At 42.4% G+C, this 14,419-nt stretch overlaps 1 protein-coding gene across 1 annotated transcript in view; it reads left to right on the top strand.

The window, feature by feature from the left end:
* SERPINE2 (serpin family E member 2) overlaps positions 1-14,419 on the top strand; it is a 220,255-nt gene that overhangs the window by 120,534 nt on the left and 85,302 nt on the right. Inside the window, exon 4 of the mRNA XM_069213484.1 lies at positions 2,136-2,330. Within this exon, the coding sequence (XP_069069585.1) occupies positions 2,136-2,330 (195 nt within the window). The remainder of the gene's footprint in view (positions 1-2,135; positions 2,331-14,419) is intronic.

The following is a 14,419-nucleotide window of genomic DNA, read 5'->3' as shown; positions in this document are numbered from 1 at the left end:
TTTTGGCTAAAACACAAATTGTATTTCGGTAATATTATCAGAATTCATTTTGGGGTTTGTATATTTAAAAAAAAAAAAAAAAAAGCAATTTTCGGTTACAAAGGCTTAAATTTGACCTTTCCAACAACATTCTAACTAATAGTCTCATTTGAAAAGCATGTTTGGGTTTCATGCAAAAAGACAAACAGACAAAATTTAATTTGGAAGAACATCTGGCCATGGTTCTAAGAAAATTAGCAGTTGATACCTAAAAGAAAAGGACACAAATCTACTGCAAAGGCACATGCATTTTGTTATACCTCCACTAAATGAATCAGCAAACCGAGTTCTCTTCGTCAGTTGGACACTTCCAGGTCTTCATCCGGTAGGGGGCAATGAGGAGGAGAATTGGTTCAGCCACAGTTGGATGTAAGCTAACTTCACCAGTTTAGCAGGGACATGGGCTAAGGGCAACAGCATCCGGGCATAAAGGTTCTGAGCATTTCTCATTAGTCTCTCGTCTCTAGTCTGGTCTCTAGTGGTAGTCTCAAATTCCAAGTGTCAGTCTTGATATATTGAAATCCTAAAAGTAACTTGGGCATTTTTCATTGGTCAGCCTCATGGGGTGTTCATGTCTGAACCAATAGGTTCAAACTCTCCTTATGTGATAAAGTTCAACAGTCTTTCACACGTTTAGGATTGGATCGTCTTCCTTCACTTTTATCACCAGTTCCGTGTAATTTTTGTTGCAAACCATAACTCAATTCAGTGGGCCCATTGTCCTGTCCTGGGAACAGCATCTTATCATGGTCGAAAGATACATTTGTAGCAATGGTTCGAACACAGCATCCCTACACATTCTCCCAGGAAAACAAAAAAAATAAATCATTGCAAATTATACGTTAGGTTAGCACCATGTGAACAATGGACACGTTTGAATTCTGCTGAGATGGAGAAAACCATGTTTAAACATTTTCTAATGTATAAAACTTGACATGAGGCCTTCTCGAGTAGGCCGTTTATTTCATAGTAGTTTAGTCCGGTTCAATTTATGCACAAACAATTTCATTACTTCCTATTAATATAAACCAAAAATACATTTTAATTCTACATGTGCATCTTCTCTGAACATGTATTTTCATTTATAAGTTGTCTTTGTTATGGCTACCACCTACGGTGGGCACATTGACCAAAATTCTCGACTTTAAATTTATTTGCCTACTGCATGTTAATTCTTATTTATTATTCATTGGAATATTTATTAGTACTTATTTAGGCTCTCACAAGCCTAACCAGGATTGTACCCTTACTGTAAATTTCGTTGACTCACTATTGTGAGTTTATCAGTACTAGCCCTGAGGAGGCAACTAAATTAGATCTTTTAGACTGCAAGTGTTAGGGCCTCCTCAATGCTACTGGACAACCTAGTGCCTTGAATTGTGAATGTATTACACACAGTATATTTTATTCATTTTCTATTGTCAACTCCGTTATGGTAACTTTTTATTGAAATTCTAATAAAATAAGTAAGGAAATCTCTGAGACTAAGAAAAGAGTTAAACCTGGATTGAAGAATAAAGCTTTGGACGAAGGGATGGGGAAGGAGAGTCTGTATAAAAGGTGTCATTTGTAGAAAGAACACAAATATACCACTTTCGCTGGAAGTAGAAATTTAGGAAAATGTTTAGGAAGCTAGAACCTTGTAAGAAGTTTGTCAAGCAGTTTAGATGACAAATGTCTGGCCTTCAAATTAGTTTTTGGGCCTCATTGCAAGTGTCTCTGATGCGGGTTGTTGATTTTGCGCCTCGGAAATAACTATACTGTTATTCACTTATCTCCCGGAATGTGGAATTAATGGAGGTTCGGAGTTGTACCCGTGAAATCTGCTGAGAAATTAAGAATTACAAGGGGCATCGTTAATTCTGGGTACAGTCCACCCTGTAATTTCTTATGTGGCCGTGATATTTGACCTGGAGATTCTCTAAGGGAAATACCACAGATCCACAAGAATCTCACATCTACGATGGAGCCAGTCGCTGCCATTGGTGGTGGCAGGAGAACTGCAAGAGACCTCCTAATGAAGCCATTAGTAGTTTCATCTGTGCATTATGTTAATTCACTTTTTGTAAATGTTTATACATTTCTTTCCTTTGTAGGGATGATTGAAAGTCTGATTGCACCGGAGCTTATTGACAGCGCACTAACCAGGCTCATCATCGTCAATGCTTTGTATTTCAAGGGGCAGTGGAAATCCCTATTTCAACCTGAAAATACAAAAAAGCGTAACTTTAATGGACCAGATGGTATTAATCAAGTACCTATGATGTCCCAGTTGTCTGTCTTCAGAAGTGGTAAGCTTTTTCATTAAAACAAATACTTTGCTCATATAAAACCTACTTTACAGAACCTGCTAATGCCTTTCGGCCCGATTCACAAAACATACACTTTTGGAGATTTAATATCTTGCTTGTGCAGCCTTATAAGATTTTTTTTTTTTAATTTTTTTAATTTTTTTATTTAAAACTACTTAATAATAATTTGTCTGGAAAGATATACTAGTGGTTAGTTTCCAGGCTAACTCATTTGAAATTACCTAGACTCATTTGTTAGCCCTTGCTTGGTACGGAAAGCATGCACGGTACACATTTAGTTTTGGGGATAGGCAACACTTTCATGCACATGCTCACTTTTTTAAATTTTTTTTTTTTAGTTAAAGCCTTTATCCTCGTGGTGAAATCCCTTCATGTACAATCCAACAAAGTTTTTAGAATGTATCCCTCCCCTGTCCTATTTCTGTAAGGAATTTAGTTCAGTCCTTGACTGGTATAAATCTACAAACGTTTCCATGGTGGAAAAGGTTTATATAGGAGTTTGTGAATGCTCACAGACGTGTCTGTTGCCATTCATAAACGTACAAGGCAAACCATTCCTTGATCCGTATTCTCACCACCACTTGCAGAGGAGACTTACTCCTGCTTAATAATAATAAGCAAAACCTCTGTATTAGAAAAGATAATAGAATGAAAATCTGAAGTGGAATAGCTGTGGAGCACCTTTAAAAGGTGATTGCTATTTTAGGGGTAGAGGAGTAAGGAGTAACAAATAGGAGCAAGAGGGAAGGTGACCTTAAGTGAGTGAAACCTACAGCTTCCAGCTGCGTGCTTCATGTGGCGTCTTCTGAGCCCCATGACCACGAAAACTACCACGGTTCTTGGGCATGCACAGGTGGTGTGGATACCACAACCAAAACAAAGTCTAAAACTAGTCTTAGTTCTTCTGAAGGCTTTGTCACTGAAAACCAGATTTAATAGATTCCCAATTTTCTATTTTTTCATAGATTTTCTTCAAACCTTTTTTTAACATAGCTTTTGCCCTACCTGTAATGAATTGGTCTCTAGCTGTAGGCAGAGGGTAGAGGTGTTTTTCTCAACCACGATTTTGGAGGAGGCAATTTGCGCTCCAAATGGTTCCATTCGGATGCCACCTGAAAAACCACTAATCCGAAATATTTGTTTGTCATTAGACTACAAAATATACTACCCGTCCCCCGAATGGAATTCTTTCAGAGCCAGCATAGTGAGTACTTAGGTATTTTGGGCATTGTAATAATACTGGAAAGCTGGAATTTTTCAACGTGGGCAGGTCCCTGACATGAGCCTGCCTTCAAAAAGATCTGGAAGGCTTTAGTCAGTGCTTCAGAGGCATATGCTGCATATGTAACTGTACCCAAACCAAAATTCAAGGCCTAACAAGCCCCTTTTAAAGAGCATTCAAGCTGTATCTAGAAAATCAGATGGTAACAAGTACTCTCAAGCCAAGGAAGAAGACATACTAGCAAGCCAGGAGTTTACTATCAGAGTTTAAGGAGATACTATCTCAAAGTCTGTATTTGAATAATACTTCCCAGGGGGAACTTGGAAATCCTGTTTGGTCCATTTCCTTATGTTTATGTGATATTATATTTCTTACACCATTATGCAAAGGCTAGGCTTCATTAAGTGGAGGGACTTGACTGCTTTTTGAAAAAACGTTGCATGGAAAATCCAGGTTTTCCCTTATATGTTGCACTCCTTCTGCCCACTGACCACCATTTTAATTTTACCACCTCACTAAATCTTCGACATGGATGGAACTATTCTAACTTTTTTTGGTGGATTTTTTTTTTTTTCTTTTGCAACAACTCTTTATTGGGAATTATTCAGTTTTTCCAAAACAGAGAAAAAAATGCAACAGCCGGTTATTTATGCATAACAACCAGTAGAGTTTCCAGGAACAAACCAGAGAGTAAATAAAAAAAATAAAAAGGGGGGGGGGGGTGAAAGGAAGTCGCTGTAGACCGGCAGAACCCAGTGGCAATTGCGGAGCCCACAGGGGATGACAAACAGGCTGTTGCCCGGGACTGGGTGCAGAGGCCAGCCCTCCCCCTATTATGTTGGCAGTCAGGGGCGCATGACGGCCTGTGGCCAGGGCCAGGAAGGGATAAGGGGACAATGGGCCCTCAGCCATAGGGAAGGGGGTACACATGCCCAGGGGGATAGAAGAAACAGTTTGGGAAATCCATGCTGATGCCCAGGGTGGGAGTGCTCTGGAGGGGGCACCTGGCACAAAGTGGCAGAAGGGGAATCAAAGAACAGGAGTGACAACAGCCAGTTGCCAGAGGAGCATAACGGGAAACCACCAAAGCATGTGTGGGCTGTGTGGAAGGTGGTCCTCGAATTTCCTAATGGTGAATGCGGGCCAACAACCACAAGAAAGGGACTCCAGACTGCCTCATAGATGTTGAGGTTGTCATTGAGCTTGTACGTCATCCACTCGTGAGCTGCACTGATATGAAGTTCCACATGCCGTCCTCCAATGGTGGGGACTGCCACCTGCTGCCATTAGTGTAGGATGCCCAGGTTTGCCACAGCTAGAGTGGCTGCAAAGCAAATCTGTTTCTGGGAGGTTTGAGACCGCTGAATTTTAAAGCACAGTGGTTACGATTTTACAACAACTTCCAGTAGGTTATCATGTGATATTGAAATTATTCCTCAACGGGTTTCAGGAGGGAGAGTACTTAGTCTTCTCTGTGGATATCCTCTTGATAGGCCTTTTGCTACGTTCCATGAGGCAGTGAAATCTAATCTTCTAAGAATGGTTGAAATGGTACTTGGATTCTGTCCAATAATTAAAAATTCAGGCACATAGGATTAATAATTGATTATGCAAGTTTATTATAGGACCTTAGACACATACCTTACAAGCCTGATTTGCAATGTGGATTGACCTGCTGTCGTAGGTATCGGGCTGAATAGCCTTCCTAACGATGCTGGTACTCACAAAGCTTTTGCACTTCTTTGATAACTTGCTATCCCTTCCAAAAACATTTTTCAAACCACTCCATATGCCTTTATTACAACTTACAGGAGTGAACGGGCAGGCCCTCATTAAATGGAAGATACTAGTGCTACCTTAACCTGGAACATTATTTAAGCAACACAAGCCTCTTTTGCGGCCTGTTGGTATTCTCCACCCCCCCCCCCCCCCGCCCTCCCCAGGCATACCACACAGTAGTGACCAAGTATTTGGATTTGGAAGACCGCATGATGTATACTTCTGTTTTGTTCCCCCCGCCCCCCCCCCCACTCAGCCAATGAGCAACACCTTATCCTTGTGGTCCATTTCACTCTAGGAACATGGTCAGCCCTTGCTGTGCTTTCATGGTTCAAGACCCCGCACTTCTCGCAGTTGGACAACCCACTACTGCCTTTACCAAGAGAAGGGTGGCCTTAGAGATGTCAGTACTGATGACACTATGTGACCTATATAACGATCCTTCTAACACTTGATGCTTGTAGTGGACACAGAGAGGTAACATCATTATAGATTTCTCTATTATATTTTGATGCACACGCTACGAGGGTTAGGCATGCATTTCCTCGAACCTGTAGAATACACTCCACTTACCCTAATGATTCTCCCCCAGACATTGGGCTTCTCTGTTTTGTACTATACTTTGGTGACACGGAAGGAATTGCACGTAGCTTCAGAGGATATGAGAGCAGATTTAGATGCTGTATTAGCAGATGAATGGCAGGAGTTTTGCTGAAGGCACACACAGCATCTATATCTTTGAGCAGTGGACACAGACTTTTCTGCTTATGATTTTGTCACAGGGTTAATTATACCCCTCCTGTGTTAGATGGATGAGACCCATTCTGTATATGCAATAAGATGTTCTACTAAAAGTGTGGACTTTATGCACCTGTTTTAGTACTGTTCAGGGATTAGGTAGCTTTGGGAGAATGCCTTTCTTTCTATGTCACTGGTTATAGACCACATCATTTCAGTGCCTCCAAAGGCTGGCCTGTTTGGGCGTGTTGCACTCCTGTAGGAGTATGCTGGCTGATCGCGATAGCTTTCCTGTGGGGGCAAAGGCAGGTGCCCATGAGTTGTGACAGGGGCCTGCTTTGGATGGTTGATAAATGGCTCAGTGGTACAGCTGCCTTTTAGTGACTAGGCCGGAAGTTTGCTGCCCAGCAACAACAACAACCTATAATACTTCCCAAAGACATATGAGCACCTCTGCGACTATACTTTGCATAGAAAGCACATGACGGGGTGCAGCAGTCCTCTGTTATTGACAATGGGAAGGTTGGCTAATTAGAAGATGGAAGAGGGGATCAGCCAAGTATGGTGCACATTTCTTTACTCCGCATTTGTAGGGGTGCAGTGGCAGATTTACGGTTACTGATGACTGAAAGCATGGTTCTGCTGCTGCTCTAGACCTGAGCATGCCGTGTGTGTGTGTGTATGTATGTATGTATACATATCTATAAATTTATATATATTGAAGAAATCTCAGGTTTTGTTATATATTTATTAAGGGTAGAAAAGGCAACACTTTTCAACTCTTCAGAGTCTCGATCACACATGTATCATTTTTTCTGTACAAACTAAACTTAAACTACACAAACATTAGAAATGATATAGTTATTCCTTAAATTTCTCATTTAAGCACCTCCTGCACATTAGTAAAACCTGCTCACCTCTGTATAGGCTGTTGTCAGCTCACAAGCCAGAATACATTAACTGTAACTTGCATCTGCGATGCACTTATTATAGGATTTAACATAACATCAGTTCTAATTTGTGAAATTATAGCATTTATAACCACTCAGTTGGAAATTGGGTTACTCGTTACCACAATTTCTGTTTGGGTGACGTCACATGCAAACCCAAAATTAACCTGTGATGAGCGCTCTGGTAGCTTGGTATAGGAGCACTCAGGCATTACTTGGAGACAGTGTGTAAAGAATGCAGCACTTCAAACGTTAAACAAGTGAACACAATACAAAAAAAAAAAACACCAATTTGTAAAAATGGAGTAAAATGTAATAAATTATTTGAGACCAAAACAACAAAAATCCAATTGGTAGGACTGGGGATATGCAACTTTAAAGAATTAAGCAAAAGTGCTTAGAAGCACAAGGTGCCTACTGTGGTTGTCTGGTCACACCGCACTGGGGAAAAAAAATCACAAGTTCAGGCTGGCCGTTATTGAGTGAGGGTATAGGGACCACGTTAGGCTTGTTGAATCAAGTACCTTAAGTCCTGGTTTGAAGAGCTTTCGAGATCCCTCATAGTGGATGCGTCGTGCAGCAGCGGTTCCAAGAAGTTGGGAGGCAGAGTCCTGCTTCATCTTTGAGGATGCCATAGCTTAGGGGCTTGCAATGCAAAGGACTGCATAGAGGATGCATTGAGCAGTTGAGGTTCTGAGGAGACTACATTCTGAGGTGCAAGGTCCTGTGTCAGGGATGCATCGCACTGCAGCAGTTGCGATGAGATGCCTCACACTGTGTTGGTTCTGCTCACTGGACCAGAGCTAGGCTGGCAGAGTACCTTCAGGCCAACATCCAAGGGTCCATGACTGGGGTAGCAGCACTTGGGAGCAAGATTCACAGCAGTTAGAGTCCAAGTGCTGAGTTCAAGGTGATTGGAGCCTTTTCTGTTCCTGAGTCTCTGATCACAAGCCCAGCCAACTAGCCCTTGGAGTCACTGTGGAGGTCCTGGGATCAAGGTGCAGGACCAGTCCTTCTCCCTAAGCATCAGGACAGCAGAGTGGCAGTCCTTCTTGCAGAGAAGCACTGCGGTCCTTCGGAGTCTTCCATGGGTCCAGAGGTGCACTGAAGAGTTGGGTTTGTTATTTATAGCTGGTGCCCACTTTGAAACAGGAGTAGGTTCTAGAGGTTTCTCCCCCTCAGAGGTGTTTGGGATTTCCTGCCTCCCTTCCCTAGCCAGAGCTTGTCTGGGGTCACAAAAGACTAGTGTCAAAGTTTTGCGAGGGTGCTGGGCAGAACCTTTGTGATGTGGAAATGTGGTAGATGACCGCTCTTCCCCCCTCATCTTGTCAGAGATGGCACTTCTGCCAGCCACCATTCACCTTTGCCTCCCTGTCTGGGAGCAATACATAAAGACCAACTGCCAGCTAGTTCTAGCCCTGTGACCTAGGATACAGGCTCCAGTCACCAAAGGGTTGGGACTAGAATGTTCCAGCTTTTTAAAAGGCATTTTCACAATTGTGGCTTAAAATCTAAACCATTAAATAGGGCCTAATTACAATTCTTTAGACATCAAACTCTTATTCCTACCTGCTCCCAATTTAAAGTTATCACTTATTAAATCTAATGAGTTAACCCAATGTTATCCTGTGGAAGAGGCAGGCCTCGAAGTAGTGAAAAATGAATTCAGGACATGTAAAACTAAAAAAAGGTACATGTCCAACTTTTTAATAACCCTGTCCTATGGGCCTACCCTTGGGGTGACGTATATGTATTTAAAAAGGAAGGTTTCAGTCTGGCAAAAGGAATACTTTGTGCAGTTTTAAACTGCCATTTCGACCCAGAAAACAGGCTACAGTAACAGGTCTGGAACATGTTTCAAAGGCTACCTAAATTATTGGCACAATGAGTGCTGCAGGCTACTAGTAGCTTTTAATTATATAGTAAAGTTGTACTATATGTACCGTTAGTACATATAGTACAACTTCACTATAGACTGTAAAAGTAAGTTAAATGTGCCAATTGGGTGCAGGCCAATTTCACCACATTTAAAGGAGAGGGCATAGGTGCTTTAGCACTGGTTAAAAGTGGTAAAATGCACAGAGTTTTAAGGACACTAAAAATGTGATCAGCAAAAATGGACGAGTAAGGCAAACAGTTTGGGGGAAGACCACCTTACGCCTGGCAGGTCTAACAGACACTTATGACATCTCAACCTACATCATTTGTTAGAACACTGTGCATGGTAGAGTGGTGAGTTGTAGTTCATGTAGCTGGCTTAACCTCTAAGCTGCCGGACCTTTCGGGCCACCCCACCCACAGCCCTCTCCTTCTTCTAAGAGGTAGCCTATTTTCCCTACTTTTTGTGCTCTCAATTTACTTCTAGTTTGTGGTGGAAACCAGTATAAAACCAATTGCTGACTGAGAGGCTATAAATAAGACAACATTCTGAATTCAGCAAGGGATCAATATGTGTAGATTCCTCATTGTTTTCCCATGGTCAATAACTGTTGAAATATTGAAAATGAGTAGGAAAAACAACATTTTTGTTCCAAGGTCCGATTTACAAAAGCAATATACATATACCATTAGGTCCGCTAGACCAGTCTGGTTGCAGGGATATATAGGGTTTGTTGGCTGTCCAAGACCCCAAGCTACTCAGAGCCAACAACTGAGCTGCACTGTAAAATGTTTTATCATTGAGTGCCAAGTATAGACTAATTCATATAGCGAAATAAGCAGAGTTAAAAATCGGAATCTAGGAAACCGATGTATTTTGTAAATGGGTACAAGATATGAAGTGCAGGAGCAGTGGTTATTTGTACGCCTCTGAATTTGTGGGTACCCATACTAGTGTATGATTTAGAGGGTATTTTTCTTTATTTTCTTATAAACTGGTTTACATTTGAAAGGCACAAATGTAGCAACATCTAATTCCATGCTCCCACATGTTTTTCAATAAAAAATAGGACCTTGTGTGGGTAGGCCTAGTGGCTGCAACAGGAAATGGCCCAAAATGCAACATGGATGCAATACATTCACCGAAAAATGACCCTCTTTTTCCAATGTGGGTAGCTCTAGATTTTAGACCCTAGCTCAGCCAGCACCTAGGGAAACCTAGCCAACCTGCAGATTTTTTTAAAACTAGACACCTACAGGTATCCAGGGTGGGCTAACTTGCGTGGGTCTCGCAACATTTGCTTTACCCGGAATCCCTTGCAAATCTCAAATGTGGACTAAGAGAACAAATTTTCCCCACAATTCTGTGATGGAAAGTTCTGGATTCTGCAGGGATACACAAACGTCCTTCCACCCAGCACTCCCCCAATCTCCTGATAAAAATGGTACCTCACTTATGTGGGTAGACCTACTGTCCAGGACAGGAAACTGCCCGAAAAGCAACATGAACACGTTACATTTTTCTGTAAAACTGACCCTCTTTCGGTTGCGCCTGTGAGAGCATGTGCTTGCACATGCGTCTCGCTTGCAAGACACTAATGTTAACACAAAAGGACTTGGAGCCCGCCCGTTGCTTACCATTTGTTGGCTTGCCTGGCACTATTCTTTACAGTCTTGTAATCAGTCGCTGCAGGCCTAGCATCATTTCTCTCCCTCTCTGTGGAGCAGGGACCACGCACTGATTGATTAAACTTCAACATTGCCCGTCCACTGCTCATGACATGACTGAGGTACCATTTTGTTCTTTTTAACTTCTAGTGCCCTGCAAACAGAAGATCTGTGACTGGCAAAAACATGGCCAGCAGGACAACAAAATTGCAAAGTATTTTATTTTCATAGTTAACTTTTTTATTTTGACAAGTCTTCTTTTCTCACTTTGCATTCATGTTTTGTTTTTATTTTTGCTCGTGGCCTCTGTTCTTAAAAGATGATGATTATCTTGTTCTAAATATTGCAAAGCCACATTGTTTCTTTGTTAGGTGTAATTTCCGAAACTGTTTTAAAACATAATCGTGCAGTACACCCCTATCCATGCCACTTCAATCAGTGCCAGTCTACCTCACTCCACATCAGTCCACCCCACTAAACCTAATCCACTCCAGTCCAATCCACCCCACCCCAATCAACTCCACTCCAATTAAAACTTCTCGCCCCAATCCACTCAAATCCTCCCAACTCACCCCACTCCAATCCAAAACAATTTGCCCCACTCCAATCTGCCCTGCTTCAATCCAAAACAATCTCCCCCACTCAAGTCTGCTCCAAACCAAAACAATCTGCCCCGGTTAGAAATTGGGTCTCTAATTGGCAGCGGTATGCACCCTGTCCAAGTAGGGACCGCAATCCTCGTCAGGGTACGCTAATATACACAACCTAAATTAACCTGTGCTCGCCCTCTGGTAGCTTGGCTCAGAGCAGGCAGGCTTAACTTAGAAGGCAGTGTGTGTTAGGTATTTGTGCAACACACACACACACATGCAGCAGTCGGTCGAGCTGAAGTCGCTACGTGATCTAAGAAGGATTCAGTGATGAAAGTTGCAAATGGAAAGTTTCTCTGAATATAGATGACAGTGAGGTGAAGACCACTAAGTCGATCTGGCTTTGCCAAGAGACGTGATTAATTACTGCCTACTTCAGAGAAACTTTCCATCTGCAACTTTAGGTTTCATCACTGAATCCTTCCTAGTTGGTTTTCCTTCTTTTACGATACACTGGCAGACCGTGATACGGAAATTAGATTTATTCTGGCTTGAATAACCTGCAGAGCATCTGTGAGGGCTTTGGAGCTTTTTTGGTGATACAGGACCTTAGATTGTTTTCTTTGTCTTCAAAGAGTTTCTTCTTAGATGTCTCCTATACATACTCTTCGACCTGATGATGACCCATTGGTAATTTACTTACTTCTAAGGTCGAAACGTGGACTGTTTGTAATTTCTTAGCTGAGGATTTGCGGCACTCAAGATACGGGTGTCGCATGTGGATGTATATATTTGTATATAACACTGTTACACCTAAGTTTACTTTTACTAGGCCATCACCTGATAGGAGCACCTATATATACTTTTAATGTTGCTTTTATTTTTGAACTTTTGATATCATGTGATGTTGAGTTCATATATGACAAATTAACTACAAAGAAATTTGTTTTGCATATAAAGAAGAAAACTTATGTAAATGAAGTTAATGTACAAAACCTTACCTTCAGGGAGGGTTTGTTCTACTACTGCCGCGGAAGTCGAGGCTTACATATCGCCCACAGGGACCACTTCTTATCTTATACTTGCTTACCCAGGGCCATGGGTGACAGGGTCCGCCCCTTTTTGTTTAAAATACTTTTTACAAGTGGCATTTCTAAAATAGTAATAAGTCTGGCTTTAGCAGTAAAGAGGAGTTATCATTACCATTCCAATGCTACTAAACCTGATGTAGCTACTCCTCTCTGATCTCAAATTACAGCTTAAAAGTATTTTAAGGAATCCCTGATACCGGCCTGTGACAGGAGCAGGACTCACAGTAATGAAAAACGACTTTGGGAGTTTTTATTATTACCAGGACTTCTAAAACTACAAAGTACATGTTCTGCCTTTTACTTACATAGGCACCCTGCATAAATGGGCTACCTAGGGCCTACCTTAGAGGTGAGTTATATCCAAGAAAAGTGAGTTTAAGGTTTTGACAGGAGGTTTTCGATGCCAGGCCGAGGTAGCAGTGAGACTACACACACAGGCTATGCAGTGGCAGGCCTGAGACATGTTTACAGGGCTACTTAAGTGGGAGACACAAGCAGTGCTGCAGGCCCACTAGTAAACAAACACAAATGATGGACGGAATGCGGAACCAATCAAACATTCACACCCAGACACAGATCTGGGTTTAATCCATCCATCCATTCTTTTGCTCACCATGCCACCCCAGTTTGGACACAGCCATATGCAAATCAGTCTTGACCATGTTCCCCCATGGGAGAGGACCTGGCCTGGCAGTTCAGGCTGGACAGTTCCCATGGGCAACAGAGTCAAGACTGATTTGCATACGGCTGGGTCCAAACTGGAATGGCATGGTGAGCAAAAAAAAAAATGAATTAGTCCCAGATCTGTGACTGGGGGTGAATGTTTTATTTGGTCTACATTCTGTCCATCAACTGTTCTTTTTTGCAGGCCCACTAGTAGAATTTAATTTACAGGCCCTGGGTATATGGCATACCAATTTACAAGGGACTTGTATGTAATTTAGCTATGCCAATTATGGATGTACCTATGTTACCATGCTCAGGTTAGACGCTCATGCACTTTAGCACTGGTTAGCAGTGGTAAAGTGCTCATAGTCCTAAATGCAACAAAAGGTTACAGCAACAAAACAGGCGGTAAAGGCAAAAAGTCTGGGGTAAGACCACCCTAAGAGTGCCAGGTATAACAGCCCCAATCCAATCTGCCCCTCTCCAGTATAAAACAATCTGCTCACTCCCATCCAAAACAATCTGCCCATCCTCAATCCAAACAATCAGCCTTACTCCAGTCTGCCCTACTCCAGTCCAAAACAATCTGCCAGTCTCCAGTTTGCCCCACTCCAGTCCAAAACAATCTGCTCCAATCCAAAACAATCTGCCCCACTCATATTTAAAACAATTTGCCCCACTCCAGTCCAAAACAATTTTCCTCACTCCAATCCAAAACAATCTGTCCTTCTCCTATCCAAAGTAATCTGCTCCAATTCTAAAAGAAATTCTGCCCCACTTCAATCTAAAACCATCTGTACCCCTCCATCTGCTCCACTACAATCCAGAGTGCTCTGTCCCACTCCAATCTATCCCACTCCAATTTAGAACAATCTGCTCCACTATAATCCAAGATAGTTCACCTCACGACAGTCTATCCCACTCATTTCTTAAAAGAAAAAAACACTCACTGCGACCTGCCCACTCCCATCTTCCCCTCCAATTCAACCCAGTCCACCCACTCAAATCCATTCCACCTCACTCCAATCCACCCCTCTCCAATCCCATCAACTATACCACAATCCACCCCACTCCAGTCCAATCCACGCACCGCCTCTTAAATCCATCCAGTCCACCTTAATCCATCCCACACCAGTCCATCTTAATCCACCCCACTTCAATGCATCCCACTCTAATTCACCCCATTCTAAACCACCTTAATCCATGCAGCTCATATCCACCCCACACAAATCCAGTCCACCGAAACCCACCCTAATCAACCCCAGTCAATTCCACGCCACTCCAATTAAGTGCACCCCATATCAGTCCAGTCCACCCCTTTCCAATCCCCCCCCAATCCAATTCACCTCCATTCAATCCACACCACCCCAATTCCGGCCACCTCATTCCAATCCTGTGCACACTACACTACTCCATTCCACCCAAATCCAGTTGACTCCAATCCACCCAACTGTCCAATCCACTTCACTCCAGCCCTGTCCACCCT

Source organism: Pleurodeles waltl, chromosome 11, assembly GCF_031143425.1.
Source record: "Pleurodeles waltl isolate 20211129_DDA chromosome 11, aPleWal1.hap1.20221129, whole genome shotgun sequence".
Classification (NCBI taxonomy): Eukaryota; Metazoa; Chordata; class Amphibia; order Caudata; family Salamandridae; genus Pleurodeles; species Pleurodeles waltl.
The sequence above is the reverse complement of the archived record's forward strand: the minus strand, read 5'-3'. Positions and strand labels throughout refer to the sequence as shown.